Source organism: Schistocerca piceifrons, chromosome 6 (assembly GCF_021461385.2).
Source record: "Schistocerca piceifrons isolate TAMUIC-IGC-003096 chromosome 6, iqSchPice1.1, whole genome shotgun sequence".
Lineage (NCBI taxonomy): Eukaryota > Metazoa > Arthropoda > Insecta > Orthoptera > Acrididae > Schistocerca > Schistocerca piceifrons.
In genome coordinates this window covers 199,267,083-199,292,408 of record NC_060143.1, presented here as the reverse complement: position 1 = coordinate 199,292,408, position 25,326 = coordinate 199,267,083, and the positions used below count along the sequence as shown (strand labels likewise).

Here is a 25,326-nt window from a genome sequence, read left to right as displayed (position 1 = left end):
CATTAAAGAGCTCTTCGGGAAAATTTTGAAGAATGGTGGTCAAACCCTACAGGATACCATCACATAAAGGCTGAAATGTGTGGAACTCCATTTAGTCGCCTCTTACGACAGGCAGGAATACCTCGGGCCTATTCTTACCCCCAGACCCGCAGGGGGAGGGGGAGGAAGGGGATGGACGGGACGGGACGAAATGATGCATCCTTTGAGAGGACACTGCAGATTTATTCAGTATACCCCTAATAAGCCTGCAAATTATGGGATCAAGGTTGATGTCTTATGTGATGCCAAAACATTTTACACCCTGAACTTTGAAATTTATTGTGGCAAGCAGATGCCAGGACCCTACCTGAAGTCTAACAAGCCTGATGACATTGTGCAAAGATTAGTGACACTAATTGAGAAAACAAACAGAAATCTTACAACTGACAATTACTACAGTAGCTACCACCTGGCTTAAAATGTACTTGGCAAAGGTTTGACTTTCTTGCGAACCATGGGGGGGAAAAAAAGAGGATATGAAGGAAACAGCTCAAGAATTGCAAGCCAATAAAACCTGGGAAGTCCAGTCATGTCTCTTCGGTTTTCAAGACGATTTCTGTATGGTCTTGACTGTTCCTAAGAAGAACAAAGCTGTGATTTTTTATCGACAATGAACAGCAGAAATAAAATACGTTAAGAGACTAAGAAATCAAGAATGAATTTGGACTACAATGCTACCAAAGGAGGAGTAGGCACCGTAGAACAGATGTGCTCATCCTACAGTACTTCCAGAATAAAGCAATGATGGCCACTTGCACTTTCCTACAGACATCTCGATATTGCTGGGATAAATACAAACATTATTTTCAAATTCAACAATCCTGATAATAAAGAAAGAAGATGAATTTTTTGAAACACATTGCTCTGGACCTTATGGAAGAACATTTGAATCAATGAGCATTACTAGAGACACTTCCCTAGGATATTCACACCTTCTTGACTAAATATAGGCACAAAGAAGAGAAGACCAAGGAGCCAACAAAACCTGGAATTTGTTAAATATGTGGCAGGCATAAAAACGACAGAACCAAAACAGTATGTATGAAATGCAAGAAAAATATATGCAAGAAACATAGTGTCATAGATACAAAATGCGTGCAATGTGAAAGTGAGCTTCAGATGGAAGTTGACTAATTTATTCACAATCATAAACAGTAGTGGGAGTTTATGAATGCTCGATTTCATAATGTGTCCCCTTGTTACTTTCTTTCATGTGAATCAGTGCAATTAGGTGATACAATTAAAAGTACCATGAAGGCAATAAACAATATCTGCTTGTTATAAATTACTATGACAAAAATAGGCAATTGTGAAGGCAACATATAAATAAAAAGATTATTTTTATAGGGCCATGAAATGTTTTATGTTTACTCCAATAAAATGTAACTGGCAATTATATAAAGCTTATTTTTCCTTAGGTTAAAACTGTAATACTAATTGCGGTGTAAAAGCTGCAACACTCCCACTCATGGAAGTATCAAAGGCGTGCCCACCAGAGGGTTAATTCTCTGCATCATTTTGGGAGTCATGGCAAGATGTATAAACAAAACTTGTAAGCACAGAGTGTGGTGAGAATTATTCACATTATGAGATAGATACAGCATCCAACAAATGGAAACTTATCACTGTAAGTAAATGTGAATAATGTGAATAAATGTCAGTAATTCCCACCACACTCAGTGCTTACAGGTTTTGCCTTGCCAGAGCGACATGACTCCCACACTGCTGCAGACAATTAATAAATATGTACATTCTGGTGACTAATCGCTAGGCAGTGTGAAACCAGTAATGGACTACTAAAAAAATTGAAGAACAAAACAAAAGGTGACTGGTTGCCGTAATTTCAAGAAACCTTTACAATATTCCCACATATCAAATGAAAGAAGACTCTTCCCGAGACTCCGGACAAGTGTGACACACAGATATTCATCTTGCAAGAGTAGCTTAAAGCCAGGAGTCAGTCATCATGAAATAGTAGTACACCACAAAAATCACCGAGACTTTCAGAAACTCTGCTAGTTATTTATTTATACTAGCTTTACTGTAATTCAGCCCTGAAAGTGCCACTTAACAATCACTAAGTTTTAGTATTAACTAACCTTGAAGCGCCAAATGCAGTACAATTGAAGTATAGCTGTCTTGTCTCAAAGGGAAAGAGGAATGGACAAGATCGGTTGAGTTCCTCACACCACGATGGAAGTGCCCCTGATGACAGCACCAGAGGATCCTGTATCTGTTGTAGCAATTTATTGGTTATCTTCTTACTAGTGAATTCTTCAATAGCTAAGTGACCTTCACTGTCTTCAATTTCATTTTCATTCTCTGCCTCTGTTATAAAAACCAAAAATAAATGTATTTTTCTTAAAGAAAGTTAGTCTTCTAAACACATTAATGCAACAACAAAAAAATAAACTATAAAAACCATTGTAGTTTGTTTCCCAAAAATAATGTAAAATGCATAAAACAAGCTACACATAGGAAGAAACTTAGAACACTGTGATATGCTAGTTGCTTGAATTATATAAGCTCTGAAACAAAACTTCAAAATAACAATGACCCTTCACCTTATCTCACTTCCTGTATGGCACTCTTAAATAAAGGTATTAAATCTATAATTACAAATGTCTCCCCAACAATTGTGCACCAAAACCAGCGCGTCTGCTTGCACCCCCAATCAATCACACATTTGCCTCTGTGAAACTGGACCAAAGATGGATGGTTGGGGTTCATGAACACAAAATAAATAAGGAACATTACAGTTGAATGACGTAATATCAACGAAGTCATTACACAGAGTACTTGCTCAAAATGAATCAACGATGAAGCAGAAAACTGAGTGTGTTCCAGGGTAACTATGTAACTATGGCTGGACGAGTGAATGAATCCTGTTCCTTACAAATATGAGGACATACCTTGCCTGCTGCTGTGGAAGGGTTTTCAAGCAGCATACATTTAAAGGGTGGATTGTAGTACTTTAGGCAGACTGTGTAGGTGAGAGAGAGAGAGAGAGAGAGAGAGAGAGAGAGAGAGGAACTTATAAAAGCAACCCTTGGACAGGATAGCGAGCTAAGTAGGCATATGTGAGGGAAATACTATAACCGACAGGTAGCACAGGCTGAAATATACAGTTGAAGGCAGAAGTAAAACATGTATGATTTGATTTCATCTCAGTTAAAGAGGAAGCTTAAAGTATAACATCTCGTCAAATCTAAATCATCAGACCAGGGAAAGAATTCAAAGATAGGAAAGGAAATCAGCCAGAACATAGCAGAGGAACCTGTTGGCACATTTACCTGAATTGATTTAAAGAAACTGGAACATGTCAATCCAGATGACCAAGCAGAAATCTCAATAGCACTTATCCTAAATTGGGGTGCCCTGTATCTACTCTGCAGAATCTCAGCTGGTCACACCTTGAGAGTTCCAGGGCACTAACTATCTGATGTAGTACTTCAAGAATGTTATTCTCCATACCTTTTCATGAAGAATGTTTGCAAGAAAATACAGTGATGTAATTACAATAAAATAATTATAGGTAGCATAGAACTGCAGTGTGTTCACTTACACTTGTAGAAAACAGGGAAGAGAGTTCTATGGGTGCCACAGGATCTATCAAGTATTTTATGGAACCGGGTGGGTGATGGGGGTGGAAACATTTAGTTTTAAGTGCCAATTAAAGAAATTGTATCCCCAGTAGACGGACTGCAGCATCGGGTAGTACTGTATCAGGAAACAAGTGCTTGAGTATAATTTTCTGTTTCGTATTGTAGTGCGGTCAACTAAAGATACTTGTCTCCAGGAAAAACTTACAATGGATGCCATACAGAAATATCCATGAGGCCATCACATTTTTTTTGTTGTCCACCAAATGCTACAAAAGGGCAAAGTTTGATTGATTTTTTTCTGATTTGTCATGAAAGTAACTTGGGTCACCTGTGAACACTCATACCACTGTCTGTAATTTTTGCTGTCTTTCGCTATCAATACCTGCTTACTTGCTTGTGCCCATGATCTGTGGTACACTACAGTTTAAAACAACTGAAAATGTTACCAACAAGTAGGGATAAGAAAGAATAGTTATATTTTGTGGCAAAATTCTGTATCATTCTTTTGCAAAACTTGTTTGTTGTTGCCAAGTCAACTTTTTAATTTTTTATTATTATTTTATTTTTGCTTTAACTGAGTTCAATCTCTTTTTTGTTAAATTTCGATGTGATTTTTTGTCAACTTTGATGCTATTTTCATAATTACATCAAAGTTTGTTATGCAGAAAATGTTCATTTTATGATCATACAGAAACCATAGTCTTGAGGAGATTAGAAGTGAACAAGCAATTTTCACATTTAATTACTCAGATTTATTACTTTTTATACAGGAAAATTACAAATTTCATGATCTCTCATAAAAATCACCAATTTAATTAAAAGCAACTAATTTTGCATTACAGTTTTCACATTATTTTCTTGTCCCTTTTCATGAGCAATTGAAAGAAAAACCAACATACAGTTTCCAAAACGTTAACATTTCACCTGCTTGCAGGGTATGTTTATGATACAGTTTTGCTGCTGGCACTTTCCTGATCACCAGGAGCCTCGTTATATTCATGCTGCAGCCTTACTGCTGGTCGGGAGTAATTACCCTGCAGTTAATCACATAGCTATCAGAATTAAAAAGGGTGCTGGTGGAGTGACCTTGAAACAGCCAATCACAACTCAAGTTTCAGAACATACAATGATGGTTGTGAAATGAAACACAAACCACCTTGAAACTGTTGCCTCGTGAAGATCACAACGAGCAGTGGGGAGAACAGTGACAGTGCAGGGTAAATGGGCTGGTAAGACTCCGTGGGTTTGATTCACTTCAGGAGGCCATGCTGGCAAGGTGGAAGCATCAACACACCCTAAGTTACTCATTAAACCCTTTCCTTCCCTTCCAATCAAGTTGCCCATATTTAAATTATTATCTACAATGCAATTAACTACGTTTGTTTCCTATAAAAATGCATACATAATAGTGACGATACTATCTACAAACCTATAAGAAGACAAAGTTCAGCATTTCATATTATTATAGGGCTGAAAGAATGTTCCTGAAGAGGAATAAAAATAATTATCTTCACTCAACACACACCCACCATACTTAAACAAACATCTGAGAAGAAAGTGCAGTTTTGGAATTATGCAAACAAAACATTTTTTTTTTGTAAATACTAGGTAATTGTCTGAAGATGCACAAAGGTCACTTTCTTTCTTTCTCCCTTCACTGCTGTAGGCTTTAACACAGAGTGATGTTAAAGTTCAGGTTATTCCCATCAATCAAAGAATATGGTGACAACAAAGGCAACAATCAGAAAATGTAATTACATTCTATGACACAATTCATTTTATTCATCATAATCTAGTGACTTTTGGTTTTGGGATTGGGCAACACTGAAAAGTAAGAATTACAAACAGCAACCAAATCAGTAACACATATTAAGCATAAAATTCTTCACTGTTGGATTCACTTGGGACAAACTAACAGGTCAATCTATAAATGTGTGTAGAATTTAATTACGAACATGCGAAACATGGAAAGTCACATAACTTTTAACACTGCATTGTTCACATTCTGCAAGAAAACAGCTCTCTAACATAGTAATACCTACACAGAAATTCATGCCCAAGACTCAAGTTATATTTAATCATAAATAAATAAAAAAAACATTTTTTAAATATGAGCCCCCTCAATAAAATGCAGAAGAGAATCTAATAAAGCTTACCTTCATCTTTAAATGTGCTGATGACAAAAAGATGCCTGAGAAGTTGCAGCACATCATCAACACTGCAGGCAGGCGGCATGGTTGGTGTCGCAGGAGTAGAAGGTGAAGTAGTACTTGAAGGAATACTGCTCTGGTGTGTTGAATCTACATTTTGTTGATCCTCTTGTCCAGGTGTGCTGTCATCTTCGCGATATACTATGCTGTACCACAAGAGACACATGCAACAATAGTAAGCAGCCCTATAACAACATTAATATGATCATCAAGTTAAACTTTGTCATGGAGTCCATGAACAAATTAACTCATCACATCCCACTGTATAATTTATCATACGCATTCTCTTCTTATACACATCTGTTTCCAGCAGATCATGTCAACAACCGTAACATTTCTTATAACTTTAATTGTTAGTTTGGAAGTCCATGGCTGAAAACAACAGTTAACAGAGAAGAACAGGATTGCTTACTACCTGGTAGAAAGCATTTGTTCTAGTGCTATTAATTCTGCCACTTCTCGTAACGGCTAGGTGACACGTATAATAAAATTACGATGTATATTTTTGTACCTTTGCTCATATTATTACAGATTACTAATTTGGATACTAAAATACACAGAATAAATTTAAAATGATTACTTTATCAGCACTGTTGCGTGATTGGCTTGTATCAGTATGTACGAAATATCATGTTTTATTTCAGACAAAATTTGGAAAAGCAGAGACATTTAGAAGAGCTTTTAAATATCCTATACTCCACAGAAGCAGAAGAAGAAGATGATGATGATGACTAAACTTTTACTGATACATTGATACCTCTCAGGAGCTTGAATTTGTGTTATTCAACCAATTGATGGTGATGACAGTGAAAAAGACGATGTGAGTACTGATTCAGAAGGACAGCCCATCGCTTTGTCTAGTCTCAGTTGCCCACCCGCAGCTGTAGCGTCATTTTGGTGCAGCCTTCTATACAAACCCATGATCTTTCTCGGTTTCAGTCAACTCCAGAGTCCATGGGGCATTTTATAGGTGGAACTGACATTGTCTGCTGCTCCTGTAGTATACTTGCTTCCAAAAGGAAGCCAGATATAAACTATAAACCCATGCATTTGTCAGTCCGCCCCCCCCCCCCCCCCCGCCCCCCCCTTTTCGTTCTTAGGCTGGGTGCTGAGCAGGTCTGTTGAGTCTATACAGGTTGTTTACCCCTAACAGATCTTGTACCACTCTTTCCAGTTCATCACTGTGCCAGAACACTGATTGTGCATTTAAATGTGCATTTAATAGTAAATTTTGTTTGCTTGCATAGTTTATAATTCTACTAATACTGACTGCGTAACTTCCTGTTTCACGAAAGTACTGACCAAAAACTGACTGGAGCCATGTTCCACTGCCCCCTGCTAACTCTATTCTATAGGGTACAGTGTTTGGGTACCTTAAGGATAGTACATTTCAGAATTAGTTACTATGACTGCCACCATGATTACACACCGTCCTGCTACCACGATCACGCACCATCCTCATTTAATGCTCAACAAACACATTTACAGCAATCCTCTTGTTTGCCTGATAAAGAAACCTTCAGTTCTGACAGTTACTTGCAGCTTGCGTAAGTTTTTATTGGTCTGCCTGCTACCACCTGGTAAGTACAACTTCCCTTTATTTACATCATTACCCACGAACATTAGTTTATGAAGGTTACAGAGTTTAGGTGATTGCTATGGACAATCTCATTGCAAGTGCTGTTATGTCTGGCTAAAATGCTACAACCCAGTTTGTTCAAACTGGTGAAAAAGATAACTAGTTCCCATAAAACAATGTTCTATTAGTTGTGGTTACCTAACTACAAATGAATATATCACAGCATTACAAGGTATTTTAAATACTACTAATTGGTATCTGCAAAGACTGTGTTATTGTTGAAAGGAAACGAGGTCCTCAAGCTGCTCATGTTTATTCGTGTGTGTGTGTGTGTGTGTGTGTGGTGGTTTTTTTTTTTTTACAAAATGTGTAGGGTTTAGACGTGTAGAATGACTCGATCATACCATACTGTTTCTGACATTTCCACACATTCATGGAGGGGGCTCTAGCTATATACAATGTGTAATCTGATATAAATTCTTAGCTAAATAGCTGCTTATATTATTTTCAAAATATGCACTAGATTTAAACCTACTGAAAATTATAAGAATTTATGAATAATGTCAACTTACTTATAAAGAATGTCAACTTACGTGTATACTGGTTCCCATATACGTCGCAGCTTTTCTTGCCTTGTTCCAAGTTCTGCACTTTGGACAAGCTGTTGTACAGCTCTGAATATTGTCCAGTTACGGTCTGTTAATGGTACTTCAACATCAGGAACCTAAACACATAGAAAAGAAAGCATTATTTACAAATTGCTTAAACTTGAGTTTGTGTTAATAATAGAAAAGTTAATTATATGGTGATGACGCAGTAGTGCTGTTGTTGTTTATGAGTAAAAGACTGATACATGAGCTAAGGAAATACTAAATTAATATAAATATACCACCACTTCAAAATGTTCTGAGACTTACAAGCGATGTCGGCACAGTAACTACAGTGGTGGCTTGAACCAACAACTGTAAACAACAGATATGCATTCAGACAGTCAGTTGTTTGTAAGCAGTGGCTATGGGACTGTGTTGTGTCAATGTTTTTGTATTCCACATAGCAAATGAGCAACAGCTGTAAATCGAGTGTCCATCATATTCTCGACAATGTTTTTAAGAAGAAAATGTATGCGCAAACTCAAGCCATCAACAATATTATGAAAAGGATAGATTGTTACTCACAATACTGAGGGTACACCGAGTCACGGACAGGCACAACAAAAAGACTGGTACACATTTGAGCTTTCGGCCAACAGGCCTTTTCCTAAAACAGAAAACACACACACACACACACACACACACACACACACACACACACACACACACACACACAAATTCACAACACATACACAGCCACTGCCTTTGTCTCTGCCTCTGTCCTCAGCAGCCAGAAACAGTGGTTATGTGTGTGAGAGATGTGCTTGCATGAGTGTGTGTGTGTGTGTGTGTGTGTGTGTGTGTGTGTGTGTGTGTGTGTGTGTGTGTGTTCTACTTCAGAAGAAGGCATTTTGGCCAAAAGCTCAAATGTATAGCAGTCTTTTTGGTGTGCCTGTCTGTGGGTCCACATCTCCTCTGTATGGGGTAGCAATATATCCTTTTTGAAATATTGTAGCTACTCCAAACTAGTTTTTCCATTGCCAATGTGATAAGCAAGTTGAAAGACATAACAAATGAAGACTTTTCTAACATTTTCACAGGGCTGTATGAACATTCTGCACATTGAAGTCGAGGGAGGGGGGAGCTGATGCATTCAAACAATCATCTTAACTTTTATCTATTTTTGTTAATTCAGTCTTGATTTTTTTTTCTTTTTTTTTTACTGACCTGGGTATTTAGTAGAAAAATAGCTTCAAATGATTTAATATTACTGCTATTATACGATGAACTATCATCTTTACACATTCTGCAAATATAATTATTTTTATACTCAATATGAAACATTTCACTGACTTCACGCGCGCATGCTGTACCTCGTGTCAAGTGAAAATGGCCTTTTTTTCCTACAATAATGGGGGTGAGTAAATCAAAACTGCATAGAATTTTGTATTATTCACATGATCATTATACAATTCTCCCTCATGCCAATACAACCAAATTGATGCTCTCATCAACATACAATCACATGTAAAACAACATTTTGGACCGACTGAAGTGTGATCCTCTGGTAATGGTGCCACTGCATTTGGTGTGGAGGGGTATGGGGTCAGCATACCACTCTCCCAGCATTGACATTTTTTGTGACCTGGAGCCCTACTTAGTCAAGTACCTCCTCGATTGGCACTTATAATCACTGGCAACACGTAAAGACCATCACATTTATGGTTGAGGGATGAAGTTTAATGCCTGGTCACCGTTTAAGTTACTACGGGCCGAGTGTGATTTTTGGACTGTACAAGTATAGGAAAGCAATTCAACCATTTATTACCAAAACTGTTCCTGAGAGGTAAAACGGGAAGAGAAGTTGCAAGCTACTCCAACTGTTCTTAAAATGCTCAAGAACCATCTGAATTCATCTAATGTTGGTTGAAGGCTTTTTGGGTTAGATGCTTGGCTGAGAGAAAGCCTGCTTCTAATCAAATTGTGTGTTGAAGGAGTATTGTCGCAGTTGTGCAACTGGATTCACAATAATTTCCTGAAAGGTCATAGTTCATAATAACTGACAAAGTCACTGAGTGATATATGGAATTTCCAACGAAGTGTTATAGACCCTCTTCTGTCCCTGATCTAAATAAACTTATTTAGGACACAATCTGAGCAGCCCTCTTAGATTGTTTGCATGATGATGTCATTTACCATCTAGGGAAGTCAATAGAAGATCAAAATGACTTAGGAAAGATACCTGTAAGGTGCGATAAGTGGAAACTGACTCTAAACAATAAAAAGTATGTTGTCATCCACATGGGTACTGAAGGAAATCCGTTATATTTCAGTTCTACAACAAATCTCACAAAATTAAAGGTTGCTGATTCAACTAGGTACCTAAGGATTACAATTACAAAGAACTTAAACTAGAACCATCACATAGAAAATGTTGGTGGGGGAAGGCAAAGTGAAGATGACAGAACACTTAGAAGATGCAACAGTTCTACTAGACTGTTTACATTACACATGCCCACCCCTTCTGGAGTACTGCTGCGCAGTACAGGAGCATTGCCAGATAGGATTAATGGACGACATTGACAAAGTTCCAAGAAGGGCAGCTGTTTTGTGTTATTGTGCAACAGGAGAGAGATTACCGTAGATATGACATGTGATTCGAGGCAACAACCATTAAAATATAGGAGTTTTTCATTATGCCAAGATATTTTCGTGAAATTACAATCATTAATTTTCTCCCGATTCCCACTACATAGTGTGACTTGATCATAATAATAAAACAAGAAAAATCACAACCTGTACAGAAAGATTTAAGCAACTGTTTTTCCCACATGCTATTTGAAAGTGCAACGGTAGAGAAATTGTCTGAAAGTGGTTTGATAAACCCTGTGTCAGGCAGTTAAGCATGGATTGCAGAGTTACGTAGCAAAAAAAGCAGGATATCACCTAGTGCTACTTAAGGGAACCAATGACAACCTAAAGCTACATGACCGCATGTACATTTGAACACAGTCCCTCTTGAATTAAATACGAGTGTCAGTATCACTGCACCATCTCTTTCAGTGATTTTATCTTGGTCTTAGCCTATCATCTTTTTAATAATAAAAAGCATAACAATTTCTGTAAAGAAATTTCCACCATTTGACTGTAAATTACTGTTCATTTATTTCACACAATCAGCTTTAGAGCCTGTTTAGACAGAATGGACATCCTGCAAGAGCTCAGCTAGCACTTTAGAATGGTTATAAAGCCAAAATCGTGATGGCATGACCAGTAATTTACAACCAAATGGTGGAAATTTCTTTCAAAAAGTTCTATACAAATGATTCTGCCAATGTGGCTTATAAATAATATAATTGTAACTGTTGTGTTTGACTCTCGAAATTACAATTAAAAAATAGAAACATGGTTACAAACTACACTATGTTAACTATCACAGCATTTTGAGTCAGGCAAACACATGAAGAATACAACAGTAACTGATAAAAAAAAAAAACCATCAATACAGCTCTGGTATGGATGTACAGTCTTGTGACTCTGAATTAATAAAATTTTCTTGAATTCATCAATTGACAATGACCAAGAAGTAATCAACAGAAAGCAAATTGAGTTTTAATAATTAAAGTGAGAAAAAACTATTTTAATCAGTGTTTCAGATGGTTACAAATTTTATTTCCCAAAGATAATAACATAAATTGAAGTTAAGGACTATAGAAACATATATTTTACAATTTCCCTACATAAATTTCCAACAAAATTTATTACAGATGAATAATTGGGAAATGTGTTTTTCTATTTCTTCATATCCATCACGATGGCAATGACATGCAGTCCTACTCTTTCTCAACAGAAAGAATTACCTACCCCGTGCTGGTTTGGTCCTCGTAATGATAGTTTGAGGCGGGGCTGCGGCACTGTCTCTGCATCTGAGCTGCTCCCAACACTGATACAACTGCTCTCCCCACTTGAACTTTCATCTGATCCAGGTGGAGGAACTTCCAAATCTGATGTCTGATTAACATTAGTGCGGCCTGGTCGTGGATCAAACGCAGGTATAAGTGCCGAAAATTGCCTTTTCAGGACGAAGTCATCATCCCACGAGCGTCGTTTACCACCTCTAACTTCGTATCCTTCTTCCTCCTGTTAAAACAGAAAACCAAATTCGATTTCCAATGGTGAAAAATACCAGCACCAAAAAACATTACAGTATGTGTTTGTTGCATAACCAGTTAACAAACAATCACACATAATGAGACAAAGAGTGCCATTTTTTTTAAGAATGATGAGTTCAACATGTTTCATAAAAATGTTTGTTGAAGGATCTGAACAAACTAGAGAAAATATTAGATACCTGATCACCTGTAAAAAAGCTATTCATCAGTTGTGTAATTTCACCTTAATATTAGCATTTCATAAACATGTCACCAGAAAATTGTTTTTAAGCATGTAAATTTAAGTAGGTAATGAATATTAACTCTACATACAATACATGCTTTGTAACAAACTAGTACTTAAGCAAGTGGTAGCAGAATGTTTCATACTGAGTCTTATAAGGTAACTGTTGTATCTCGTGGTTTTTGACACTACTGCTGACTTGTACTGTCAATCATACTTCTCTGATTCAGTTTGGTGTCCAAGTCTGCCACCAACTGTATTACTGAATGGCTAACCAGGTTCATGGTTCTTGGTGCAAAGACTCAGTTGCAAATTGCCTATGTAACAGCTTCCAGGGGCAACAAAAATTTTATTTTTAATATTTTATATAATTACTGACTGAATTTAAAATTCTGTCATGATCTACTCGTTAAGAGGTACAATCTTATATAAAGAAGGTTTAACACAGTAAGGCAAGTATTACAGTAAGGAGCCGTGAATAGACATAGCGATTTCCAGCAAACTTTCCACGTAATTTCAAACCTTCACAAAACTTGTTCTCACCAACACCTCCCATAAAATGATGAAAGGAAAAATGTTCATTGCTTACAGTTTTGTTGGTCATGCACAAAAACTTTAACTTCAGGCAAGACATATTAATTTATTACTTCTTTACTACTAACTATTCGCAACACATTTTGCAGAAAGTATCCTAATTCACTACTGAATGTACCAGCAAAATTATACGATTGTATATAGTTCAGGAGATATAATGTCATCAATAATGAGATGCATGAAAAATTAGGTTTTGCTTAAAATGGAAAGCAATTACCTGCACTATACTTAACTAGGCTCGATAACGAGAGCACTTTGCGGGTTTCAACAAACTAAGATAATTTCAAACCTTTTCTAAATTTATTCTCTCTTACATGTTTAACATCAAATATTTAACACGTTAACCCGTGCATAAGGTAATTAAAAATCTGAAGATATTTTATAGATGAGAGTACAATTCATTAAGGAATCAGGGGTTTACTGGTGCTCTACTAAACACATACGCCTGGCCATTTTTGAAATTAATGCACCATAATCATACCCTGGCAGTTTCTTTTACAATTAAATTCCAATACATAGTTGCGCCCTCAAATAGTATTCTGTTGTCATTCTCCAGTCATTGTTCCACCATGGCTGACTTGTCCACTTCTCTTCATTGTATATGGAGCTTGCGTTCAGCACAGCACTTTGTGACTGTGCAGCTGGTCTTTTCTACATAAATACTATACACACCTGGCACTCTAAAGTGTTGAGTTGAGCTTGGACAGCTCAGACCTTGAAAGTATTGACCATGAGTGGAAGGGCACATACCCGACTCCTGGCACAACAAGGTAAAGACTTAATTTGTGAGTAACTTCATGGCAGAGTGCAAGTTCTTTTTGTTGAAGGTATTTATTTCTTAACTTGAATTCTTCTGTGTGTGGACTTTCAGTCTGTCATTATCTGGTTTAACTATGCACCCAACCAACCAGCCCCCCCCCCCCCCCTCCACAATTGTGACAACACCCTCTCACCAAACAGTACATGCTATTTACTGGTCAAAGTAAATACAAATCCCTGGTTGTTTCACCCCATCTCCAAAGTTACCTTAAATATTTGAATAATCCGTGCTTTTTTTCTGAATTTAAGGACAAAACACGGGGGTATGGAGATTATTCGAAACAAGGTTGGTACTGCTCCGCCTCCAACAATATATCCCATTATACTGTAGCACTGTTGTGGCCTCAGTTTGTGATGCCTCTGTAGCACATTATAACTGAAGTATTGACATCTTCAAACTTGTTATTATGGCTACTATTTCATTATCGCTTGTACACTGCTAAACAAAAATTGAAAATTACTGAGAAGCCGAAAACATTGGAAACCGCGCACCGCGCAGTGGGAAGAAAGTATGACATGAACGAGGGTTGTATTCGTGTCTGGCAAAAAAAAAATGCTGCTTCAAGAAACTAACAGTAATTGCTGTGCATTTCAATTTCGCGGCCAAAAAGCGAAGCATCCAGACCTCAAAAAAAGGCTCTGCTATTATGTGGATGAGAAGCAACAATACGCAGTGATGAGTGAAATGTGCCAGCTTAAAACATCGGCTTTAGCCAAAGAAATAGATATTACCAATTTCAAAGCTAGCCGGGGCTGGCTATCAAGATTTTTCAACAGAAATGGTAACACTGGGGACAGCTGTTGGGGCCTGGTACCCGAAAAGGCATCTGATCTTTGCCCAGACTTGGGAAGGTGACATGTGGCATCCAATGGTGGAGACCTGTCTCTCCCAACACTCCTCCTTCCGTTGTTTGATAAGGTAGTGAACACTGGTACGGAGCCGTTTAAAGGGTATGAGGTGCTCCACAGAAGGGTGTCGCTGTAGAGCTCACTGACAATCCTCAATTGCCTCAGCGACTTCCAGCAACCCCAAAGGGACTGTCTTATGGCTCAGGCACCCTAAAGAGCAACGGATCGTGTTTTCTGCCGCAGAAGCAATTGTACTGGTCACTTGCTCAACCATCACATCAAGGTTACCGTGAGGGGGAGATTCAGCAGTGACAGCAGAGGTGAAAGTTCCCCAGTCCACCTTGTTCAAAGCCCGTCTCGGCAGGTGTCCGTGTACCTGATGCTGGGGCAGTGAGAGGAAGACGGGGACGTGGTCACTACCACACATGTCGTCATGCGCTCTCCAGTGGACGGACGTCCCCGATGGTGGTGGTGGTGGTGGTGGTGGTGGTGGTGTTGTTGTTGGTGGTGGGGGGTGCTGCTCCTGAAGTAGGTGGTGGTGCGGGAGCAACAGGGAGGGAATGGACCCCCCCACAGGTGTAGTCTTCCGGCTCCAAGAGATGACCTGGGTTGGCGGAGCTAATGGTGCCAGAACCGTTGTAGTGGTGGTGTAAGATGATATATGCACAGGATCAAGGCATTCAAATTTTCTCTTAGCCTCAGTGTAGCTCAGTCGGTCCAGGGTCTTGTACTTCATGATTTTCCTTTCTTTCTGGAGAATCCTGCAGTAAGGCGAATGGGGCTCTCCGCAGCTGACACAGATGGAAGGTGGGGCATATGGAGTATCAGGATGTGACACTGGAAGTACAACGGGAGACATATGGCTGAACTTCCACCACGTAAAGCACCGCATCAGGGGAGGTAGGTTGGTTGGTTGGTTCCGGGGATTGATGGGGGCTAAACATCGAGGTCATCAGTCCCCTGTTCCAGACATACATTCTTGTAAAAGGCCTATACAGTAAAAGCGTAACCAATGACCATGGACTACTTTGCACCTGACATCCAGCATGGTAGCCAGTCCGTTGTGGTGTGGCCGCCATGTACCCCGTTGGGTGTAGCCCCCTGACCACACAGGGATCGCTCTGCTGACACCTGCGCCGTTAACTCCTCACATATGCCAAGGGGTAGATGCCCATCCCCCTGGGGCATCGAGACTTCCTGTCTTGCTGGTGGTGAAACACCAGCAGTCTAAGCGAGCTCAGTTCAACGCACAGAAGTACGACCCCAAATCGTTTCCCTCCCTGGCCGCACCATGGGAGGAACGTCAGGCTAAAGATGGCAGCAGATCTTATTTGCCCCGGTATCTTGTATGTTGGAGAGCTGATGGGCGCTGTGGATGAAAGCAAACCCAGCGCATCCATCGACCACAAAACCATTGGTGTAGACTACATCTGCATCGCGAAACGAGGCAAGAAGAGCCATGAATTGTTGATGAAGACTGGCAGGTGGAACGGAGGACTTGGAGTCGCAGGACAAATCCAAAGAAAGATGCAAGCGAGGGAGGGACCAAGGAGGGGTAGATGAAGAGGGCCGGAAGGATGGAGGAAGGGGAAAGGACTTGATGACGAGAGAAGGGAACGAATGCGGGTCGTGATCTGGAGACCCAACAACAAGTCAACAATGTATAGTGCATGGAGGAAAACACACCCAGGAAGGTGTCCTTGCCCAAAAGATGGAGACTGGGCAGGACTGCAATGCGACAACGAGAAAGAGGGCTAAAGATCTCAATGCACAATGGACATGATGCACCTTGTAAGGAACCCTTCCCCAACTGGCTCGTTCTTCGGGAAAATTTTGTAGAATGGGGGTCAAACCCTACAGGGGACCATCACATAAAGGCCGAAACACATGAAACTCCTTTTAGTCACCTCGTACGACAGGCAGGAATACCTCGAGCCTATTCTAACCCCCGGAGCCGCACAGGGAAGTGCACGAATTATTCCAGGACGTGGATTATTCGAGTATATACGGTAAAATAAAACCATTGAGAAGAGTGACATTCAAATGCCTCAGACTGCTGACAATGCACAGCAGCCGGCAGTTACTGCGACTAGCCTTTGGGGTGACCAGCTAATGCCATAAACAGTTTTTTTATTTCACTTAACAGTCCAAAAATATTGACTAGGAGGCAAAAACAACCACTTCCAGTATCTGTTCTGGGTATCTACTTGGTGTCATGTTATTTGGTTATTTAACAACTGCTTAGTTTGTATCCACATCTGCCACCTCCTGTGTCATGAATGCAATCCAGAACTACATGGTGTTCGAGTTTTATGTTCCCACAGTCTCCGTGATGCAGGTATCCTGGCCCTCTCTTGCTTCAAGTGGGGTTTACAACAACTAAAGTCAGGAATGGTGACACGCACGAGTGGTGTTCCAGGATAACAACAGAAAATGTCTACGAACCCTGGAACGATATGATGTAAATAACAGCGGGTAATTATTGCATATAGCCGGCCGGGGTGGCCGAGCGGTTCTAGGCACTTCAGTCCGGAACCGTGCAACTGCTACGGTCGCAGGTTCGAATCCTGCCTCGGGCATGGATGTGAGTGATGTCCTTAGGTTAGTTAGGTTTATGTAGTTCTAAGTTCTACGGGACTGATGACCTCAGATTTTAAGTCCCATAGTGCTCAGAGCCATTTGAACCAATTATTGCATATAGCTATCTCATAATTTGTGACTGGAAATATCATAACATTTTATCCACACCCAGTATCTTACAATTTCATTTGAAATGTCTCTCAACCTGCCCCTCCCAGCATAACAGCATACGAAAAATCAACTCAGTTTGAGAGAACCCAATCTGTCCTTAGAGAAGAAACCTGAACATGTCAGACAGTGAAGTCGGGACTGACCATTTTAACATTTCCGTGAGCTGGATTCCCAGTGCCTATATATCCGCTCTACCTTACGCCACCACAAGTGTGATTAGTTAAGATATTATGACGTCACTCACTATTGCGGAGTCAGAATGAGAGTAAAAATTGGAACAGAATGTGGCATCCTCATGGGGAGCAAACCCTACACCTGTATCTGACACAGTCTACGTACAAATAATTCTTGTATTCAACTGTGTTATTGTTACATGATTATTCATTACCACAAAAATTATATGAACTAGTTCTCTTCGTGCACGTTAGGAATGTAACAGCCCAAAAGCCACCCAGCCATAATACCACCATCATCTCTAACAGTACAGACTGTTTGCTGGCCAAAGCAAACAGTGAGAGGGGGAAAATAAGGAAGAGTGGAGCACGTGGTATCAAGGGTAAGTGTGGCAACTTTATAACAAAAGAGACAAAATGGACATAATGTATCAGAATAAAAATGTAAAACCAAATATGGAAAACAAAAGAAAAAGGAAAAAGAGAAAAATGAAGAACAGTAAAAGAATTTATTTATGAATACCTTTAGTACCTGAGTACACGCACAGATGTTAACAATGTACAGCTACTTTATTTCCACACATCTCAAATATTTTTTTTTCTCTCTCTTACAGTTTTCATTTTACTTCTTTTTCCAGAAAAGTCTCAACAGAAATATTTGTATCTCTGCAATCAAAATTTATTCAACTCTTAACAACTCGCAATTTTCCTTTGTCTTAACTGCAAAGTAAAAAAGGTAAACATGCTGTCAGCAGTACCAGCAGGCTTATGCTCTGCATGATAATTACGATAAAATTTTCATCTGAACTCACCATGACCTCTTCATACTCTTCATCATCGTCATCCTCATTCTCATCACACTCATCATCACAATCAGCATCTGGGATTTCGTCATCATCTTCCAGTTCAGCGAGCAAAGTTGGAGCACGACAACTCTCCAGAAAATCCTGTTGGTAAATATTCACATAGTGAATAAGTAGCATTAAAATTATGCTTCACAATGGCAGCAAATTTCATATACCAAAATGCAACCTCTCTAGCAAATAGCATGAAAGCTGATGATGATGATGATGACGATGATAATGGATTGGTTTGTGGGGTGCTCAACTGTGCGGTCATCAGCACCCGCACAAAGCCTCAATTTTTGCACAGTCCAATCTAGCCACTGTCATGGATGATGATGATGATGATGATGATGATGATGATGATGACGACAACACTCAGTCCCCGCGCAGGGAAAATCCCCAACCCGGCTGGAATCAAACCCGGGTCCCTGCGATCCAGAGGCAGCAATGCTACCCACTAGACCACGAGCTGCGGACATGACAGCAGAGGAGGGGAAAAAGCATGAAGGGAGATTGGGAAGGAGGGAAGGGAGTTAACGTGGGCAGTGGCACGTAACACAACAAGTGATATAGTGGAGAGTGAGGGGGGAGGGTGGGGGGGGGAGGGGAAGGAGGAGAGAAAAACAGAAGAATTAAAGTGTGCGAGAGTGAGGGGAAAGGGGAAGGAGTGGGTAGCATGTCAGAGAGGGGGAAAGGGAGGACTTCAGTGTGAGAATATGGAAAGAGGGAATGGATACCAAGAAGTCCACTTAAGGGAAAGCTTGGTGCAAGTAAAAATGTTATAGAAATTAAAAAAAAGTCACTATTTGTAAGCAGCAATAGAAGAATGAGTTCTCTTCAGAAGAAAATGTATACATAAAGAGTAACTGAGAGCAACGCGTTGCCAAACCATCAGAAAATCTGGGATACATGCAACAAATTTAAGTCACTCCTTGGAAACCTCGTTTAAAGTTTGCTATGAGACTTACTGTGCCTTCATAATTAAAGACATCTGCACAAAAATTCTTTTTCATACACTAGTATTGGTACACTGTAAAGCGTGGTGAAGTATAACACATCCTGCCCCACTCCTTATCTTCCTAATCTATCTTTCGTTAATTTGCAAGAATAATGACTGTCAGTACATCTCTACATGGATCCAATTTAGATGTTTTTTAGATCTGCGTTAAAACTACAAATCACTGTGTCATTTTCATTACCATGCACACAGTGCTACTAAAAGCAATACCGTCTTCTTTCCATACAGCCTCCTTCACAATTTTAACATATTTCTTTGTGCACTATGCGCTAATGAAGAAAGTTTAAACATGAAAATTATTGTACATGATAAAAATTATATAATCTCCATTGGATGCCAGATGGAACTCACTTGCTTAAACCTCTGCTTTAAAGAAGCATGTATAACAAGATCACAATGTCAACTTATTTCCTTCTGAAGTTAGATAATACTTACATTATAACTTACTTTTATTACTAAACAGCACTCACCAATCTCTTAATACTCTATTACCATGCACAAGAGAGAAACTCAATAATAGTCCGGAGCACTAACCTCCAGACTGACCTGCTCGGAATCACTAGAGGTCGAGGTAAGACTCATAGTAAGTGCCTGACTAAGGCACGGCGCACCTCCAGCGGTTGTTGATACTCCACCTGAACCTGTTCCACCACCACTCCCGCCACCACTTGTTGTCAAACTGGGATAACTCTGAGCTGTACTCAGAAGACCACCTGCAAATGTTTCAAACACATGTCATTTGTAAGAATAAGGTTGAGAAGAACAAAAGATGTGGAATACTATCACTAGGAAAAAAGGCAATACCGACGTAGAAGTTTATAGAATGAAATGAATGACTGCATGGCATTACTGATTAGGAGACCCCATCTGGGGTTGTTTGCCCGCCTGGTGCAAGTCTTATTTGAAGTCACTTTGGTGGCTTGCAAGTCAATGAAGACAATATGAAATGATTAGGAGAAAACAAACACTGAATCCCCAGGTGAAAAACATCTTAGACCCAGACACAAATCAAATTCGGCATCTGCAATCTAGAGGCAGACACACTAATCACTAGACCACACGCTGCAGACAGTTTATAGACTGTACAACATAACACAGTGTTGACTGTAGACTTCTCCCAAGGATTGCAAAGACAACATTGAAAATGGACAAGAACCACCAACACGATGACAATAAAACAGCCAACAACAAGCTGACAGTTTCTTCTACTGCAGATCAATTTACAAATACGTCTACTGTGGCTAAATGGAGATAATTTGTAGAGTGGACACACAATGGAATACAACAGAAAACAAATTTGCTGTCCTTGCTAAAATACAGTGGAAAATGTGGCCAAAAAATGGTCAAAATTTCACAATCTGAATATAAGACATTTGTTATGTGATAGCAACACACACAACTCTCACCAACATTAACAAGAGTTTACCACTGATTTTCTGTGAACAGATTATAATACAGGATATTTGTGTACGCCATGACCTGTCACTGTGACTGGCACCCATGTACATTCCTCATTCATATTCTTTCATCCAACCATATACAGAAACAGAAGTTACACTGAAGCGCCAAAGAAACTGGTATAGGCATGCATAACCAAATACAGAAATATCAATATAATGGAAGGAAACATTCCACGTGGGAAAAATTATATATAAATACAAAGATGAGGTGACTTACCGAACAAAAACGCTGGCAGGTCGATAGACACACAAACAAACACAAACATACACACAAAATTCAAACTTTCGCAACAAATTGTTGCCTCATCAGGAAAGAGGGAAGGAGAGGGGAAGACGAAAGGAAGTGGGTTTTAAAGGAGAGGGTAAGGAGTCATTCCAATCCCGGGAGCGGAAAGACTTACCTTAGGGGGAAAAAAGGACAGGTATACACTCGCACACACGCACATATCCATCCACACATACAGACACAAGCAGACATGCTTGTGTCTGTATGTGTGGATGGATATGTGCGTGTGTATACCTGTCCTTTTTTTCCCCCTAAGGTAAGTCTTTCCGCTCCCGGGATTGGAATGACTCCTTACCCTCTCCTTTAAAACCCACTTCCTTTCGTCTTCCCCTCTCCTTCCCTCTTTCCTGATGAGGCAACAATTTGTTGCGAAAGTTTGAATTTTGTGTGTATGTTTGTGTTTGTTTGTGTGTCTATCGACCTGCCAGCGTTTTTGTTCGGTAAGTCACCTCATCTTTGTATTTATATATAACAAATACAGAAATATGTACACAGGCAGAATATGGTGCTGTGGTCAGCAATGCCTATGTAAGACAAGCGTCTGGCACAGTTGTAAGACAAGCGTCTGGCACAGTTGTTAGATTGGCTATTGCTGTGAGTTTGAATGTGGTGTCAGGAATCTGGCAAAACATAAAATCTCCGACATCACTGCGGGAGAAAGATCCTGCAAGAATGGGACCAACGATGACTGAAGATAATCGCTCAACGTGACAGAAGTGCAAGCCTTCCACAAATTGCTGCAGATTTCAATGCTGGGCCATCAACAAGTGTCAGTATGCAGACCATTGAATGAAACATCATTGATAAGGGCTTTCGGAGCCGAAGGCCCACTCATGTACCCTTGATCACTGCACGTCACAAAGCTTTACGCCTCGCCTGGGCCCATCAACACTGACACTGGACTGTTGATGACTGAAAACATGTTGCCTGGTTGGACGAGTCTCATTTCAAACTGTATCAAGTGGATGGGCATGTACAGGTATGGAGGCAACCTCAAGAATCCATGGACTTTGCATGTCAGCAGGGGACTTTCTGAGCTGGTGGTGTGGGGCGTGTACAGTTGGAATGATATGGAACCCCTGGTATGTCTAGATACGACTGACAGGTGACACGTACATAAGCACCTTGTCTCATCACCTGCATCCATTCATATCCATTGTGCATTCGCACAGACTTGGGCAATTTCAGCAGGTCAATTTGACACCCCACATGTCCAGAACTTCTACAGAGTGGCTCCAGGAACACTCTTCTGTGTTTCAACACTTCTGCTGGCCATCAAACTCCCCACGCATGATCATTATTGAGCGTATCTGGGATACCTTGCAACGAGCTGTTCTGAAGAGATCTGCAACCCCTCTTACTCTTAGAGATTTATGGACAGACCTGTTGGGTTCATGGCGTCAATTCCCTCCAGCACTACTTCAGACATTAGTCGACTCCATGCTACATTGTATTGCGGCACTTTTGCGTAATCATGGCGAGCCTACACGATATTAGGCACATGTACCAGGTTTTTTGGCTCTTCAGTGTAGTAGCAGTAGTAGTTGTGGTCTTCAGTCCAAGATTGGTTTGATGCAGTTCTCCATGCTACTCTATCCTGTGCAAGCCTCTTCATCTCCGAATAACTACTGCAGCCTACATCCTTCTGAATCTGCTTAGTGTATTCATCTCTTGGTCTCCCTCTACGATTTTTACCCTTCACACTGCCCTCCAATACTAAATTGGTGATCCTTTGATGCCTCAGAACATGTCCTACCAACCGACCTCTTCTTCTAGACAAGTTATGCCACAAATTCCTCTTCTCCCCAATTCTGTTCAGTAACTTCTTCTTAGTTAAATGATCTACCCACCTAATCTTCAGAGTTATTCTGTAGCACCACATTTCGAAAGCTTCTATTCTCTTCTTGTCTGAACTATTTATAATTCTCATTTCACAATCATACATGGCTACACTCTATACAAATACACTCCTGGAAATGGAAAAAAGAACACATTGACACCGGTGTGTCAGACCCACCATACTTGCTCCGGACACTGCGAGAGGGCTGTACAAGCAATGATCACACGCACGGCACAGCGGACACACCAGGAACCGCGGTGTTGGCCGTCGAATGGCGCTAGCTGCGCAGCATTTGTGCACCGCCGCCGTCAGTGTCAGCCAGTTTGCCGTGGCATACGGAGCTCCATCGCAGTCTTTAACACTGGTAGCATGCCGCGACAGCGTGGACGTGAACCGTATGTGCAGTTGACGGACTTTGAGCGAGGGCGTATAGTGGGCATGCGGGAGGCCGGGTGGACGTACCGCCGAATTGCTCAACACGTGGGGCGTGAGGTCTCCACAGTACATCGATGTTGTCGCCAGTGGTCGGCGGAAGGTGCACGTGCCCGTCGACCTGGGACCGGACTGCAGCGACGCACGGATGCACGCCAAGACCGTAGGATCCTACGCAGTGCCGTAGGCGACCGCACCGCCACTTCCCAGCAAATTAGGGACACTGTTGCTCCTGGGGTATCAGTGAGGACCATTCGCAACCGTCTCCATGAAGCTGGGCTACGGTCCCGCACACAGTTAGGCCGTCTTCCGCTCACGCCCCAACATCGTGCAACCCGCCTCCACTGGTGTCGCGACAGGCGTGAATGGAGGGACGAATGGAGACGTGTCGTCTTCAGCGATGAGAGTCGCTTCTGCCTTGGTGCCAATGATGGTCGTATGCGTGTTTGGCGCCGTGCAGGTGAGCGCCACAATCAGGACTGCTTACGACCGAGGCACACAGGGCCAACACCCGGCATCATGGTGTGGGGAGCGATCTCCTACACTGGCCGTACACCACTGGTGATCGTCGAGGGGACACTGAATAGTGCACGGTACATCCAAACCGTCATCGAACCCATCGTTCTACCATTCCTAGACCGGCAAGGGAACTTGCTGTTCCAACAGGACAATGCACGTCCGCATGTATCCCGTGCCACCCAACGTGCTCTAGAAGGTGTAAGTCAACTACCCTGGCCAGCAAGATCTCCGGATCGTCCCCCATTGAGCATGTTTGGGACTGGATGAAGCATCGTCTCACGCGGTCTGCACGTCCAGCACGAACGCTGGTCCAACTGAGGGGCCAGGTGGAAATGGCATGGCAAGCCGTTCCACAGGACTACATCCATCATCTCTACGATCGTCTCCATGGGAGAATAGCAGCCTGCATTGCTGCGAAAGGTGGATATACACTGTACTAGTGCCGACATTGTGCATGCTCTGTTGCCTGTGTCTATGTGCCTGTGGTTCTGTCAGTGTGATCATGTGATGTATCTGACCCCAGGAATGTGTCAATAAAGTTTCCCCTTCCTGGGACAATGAATTCACGGTGTTCTTATTTCAATTTCCAGGAGTGTACTTTAAGGAAAGACTTCCTGACACTTAAACCTATACTCTATGTTAACAAATTTCTCTTCTTCAGAAAAGCTTTTCTTGTCATTGCCAGTCTAGATTTTATAACCTCCCTACTTCAACCATCATCAGTTATTTTGCTCCCCAAATAGCAAAACTCATCTACTACTTTTAAGGGTCTCAGTTCCTAATCTAATTCCCTCACCATCACCCGATTTAATTCAATTACATTTCATTTCAATATCTTTGTTTTGGCTTTGTTGATGTTCATCTTACATCCTCCTGTCAAGACACTGTCCATTCCAGTCAACTGCTGTTCCAAGTCCTTTGCTGTCTCTGACAGAATTACAATGTCATTGGCAAACCTCAAAGTTTTTATTTTTTCTCCACGGATTTTAATTCCTACTCCAAATTTTTCTTTTGTTTCATTTACTACTTGCTCAGTACACAGACTGAACAACATCAATGATAGGCTACAAACCTGTCTCACTCCCTTCCCAACCACTGCTTCCCTTTCATGCCCTCCACTATTACAACTGCAGTCTGGTTTCTGTACAAATTGTAAAAATCCTTTTGCTCCCTGTATTTGACCCCTGCCACCTTCACAATTTGAAAGGGAGTATTCCAGTCACCACTGTCAAAAGCTTTCGCTAAGTCTACAAATGTAGGTTTGCCTTTCCTTAATCTATCTTCTAAATTATGTTGTAGGATCAGTATAGCCTCGCGTGTTC

At 40.8% G+C, this 25,326-nt stretch overlaps 1 protein-coding gene across 6 annotated transcripts in view; it reads right to left on the bottom strand.

Moving 5' to 3' along the window:
• The window catches only part of LOC124802933 (E3 ubiquitin-protein ligase HECTD1), a 325,190-nt gene that overhangs the window by 35,918 nt on the left and 263,946 nt on the right, over window positions 1-25,326 (bottom strand). For all 6 annotated transcript variants that reach the window (XM_047264012.1, XM_047264018.1, XM_047264013.1 and 3 more), the window contains 6 exons: window positions 20,002-20,180; window positions 18,417-18,551; window positions 11,888-12,163; window positions 8,027-8,157; window positions 5,801-6,000; window positions 2,139-2,367 (listed from right to left, as the gene is read on the bottom strand). In XM_047264012.1, the coding sequence (XP_047119968.1) occupies window positions 2,139-2,367; window positions 5,801-6,000; window positions 8,027-8,157; window positions 11,888-12,163; window positions 18,417-18,551; window positions 20,002-20,180 (1,150 nt within the window). The remainder of the gene's footprint in view (window positions 1-2,138; window positions 2,368-5,800; window positions 6,001-8,026; window positions 8,158-11,887; window positions 12,164-18,416; window positions 18,552-20,001; window positions 20,181-25,326) is intronic.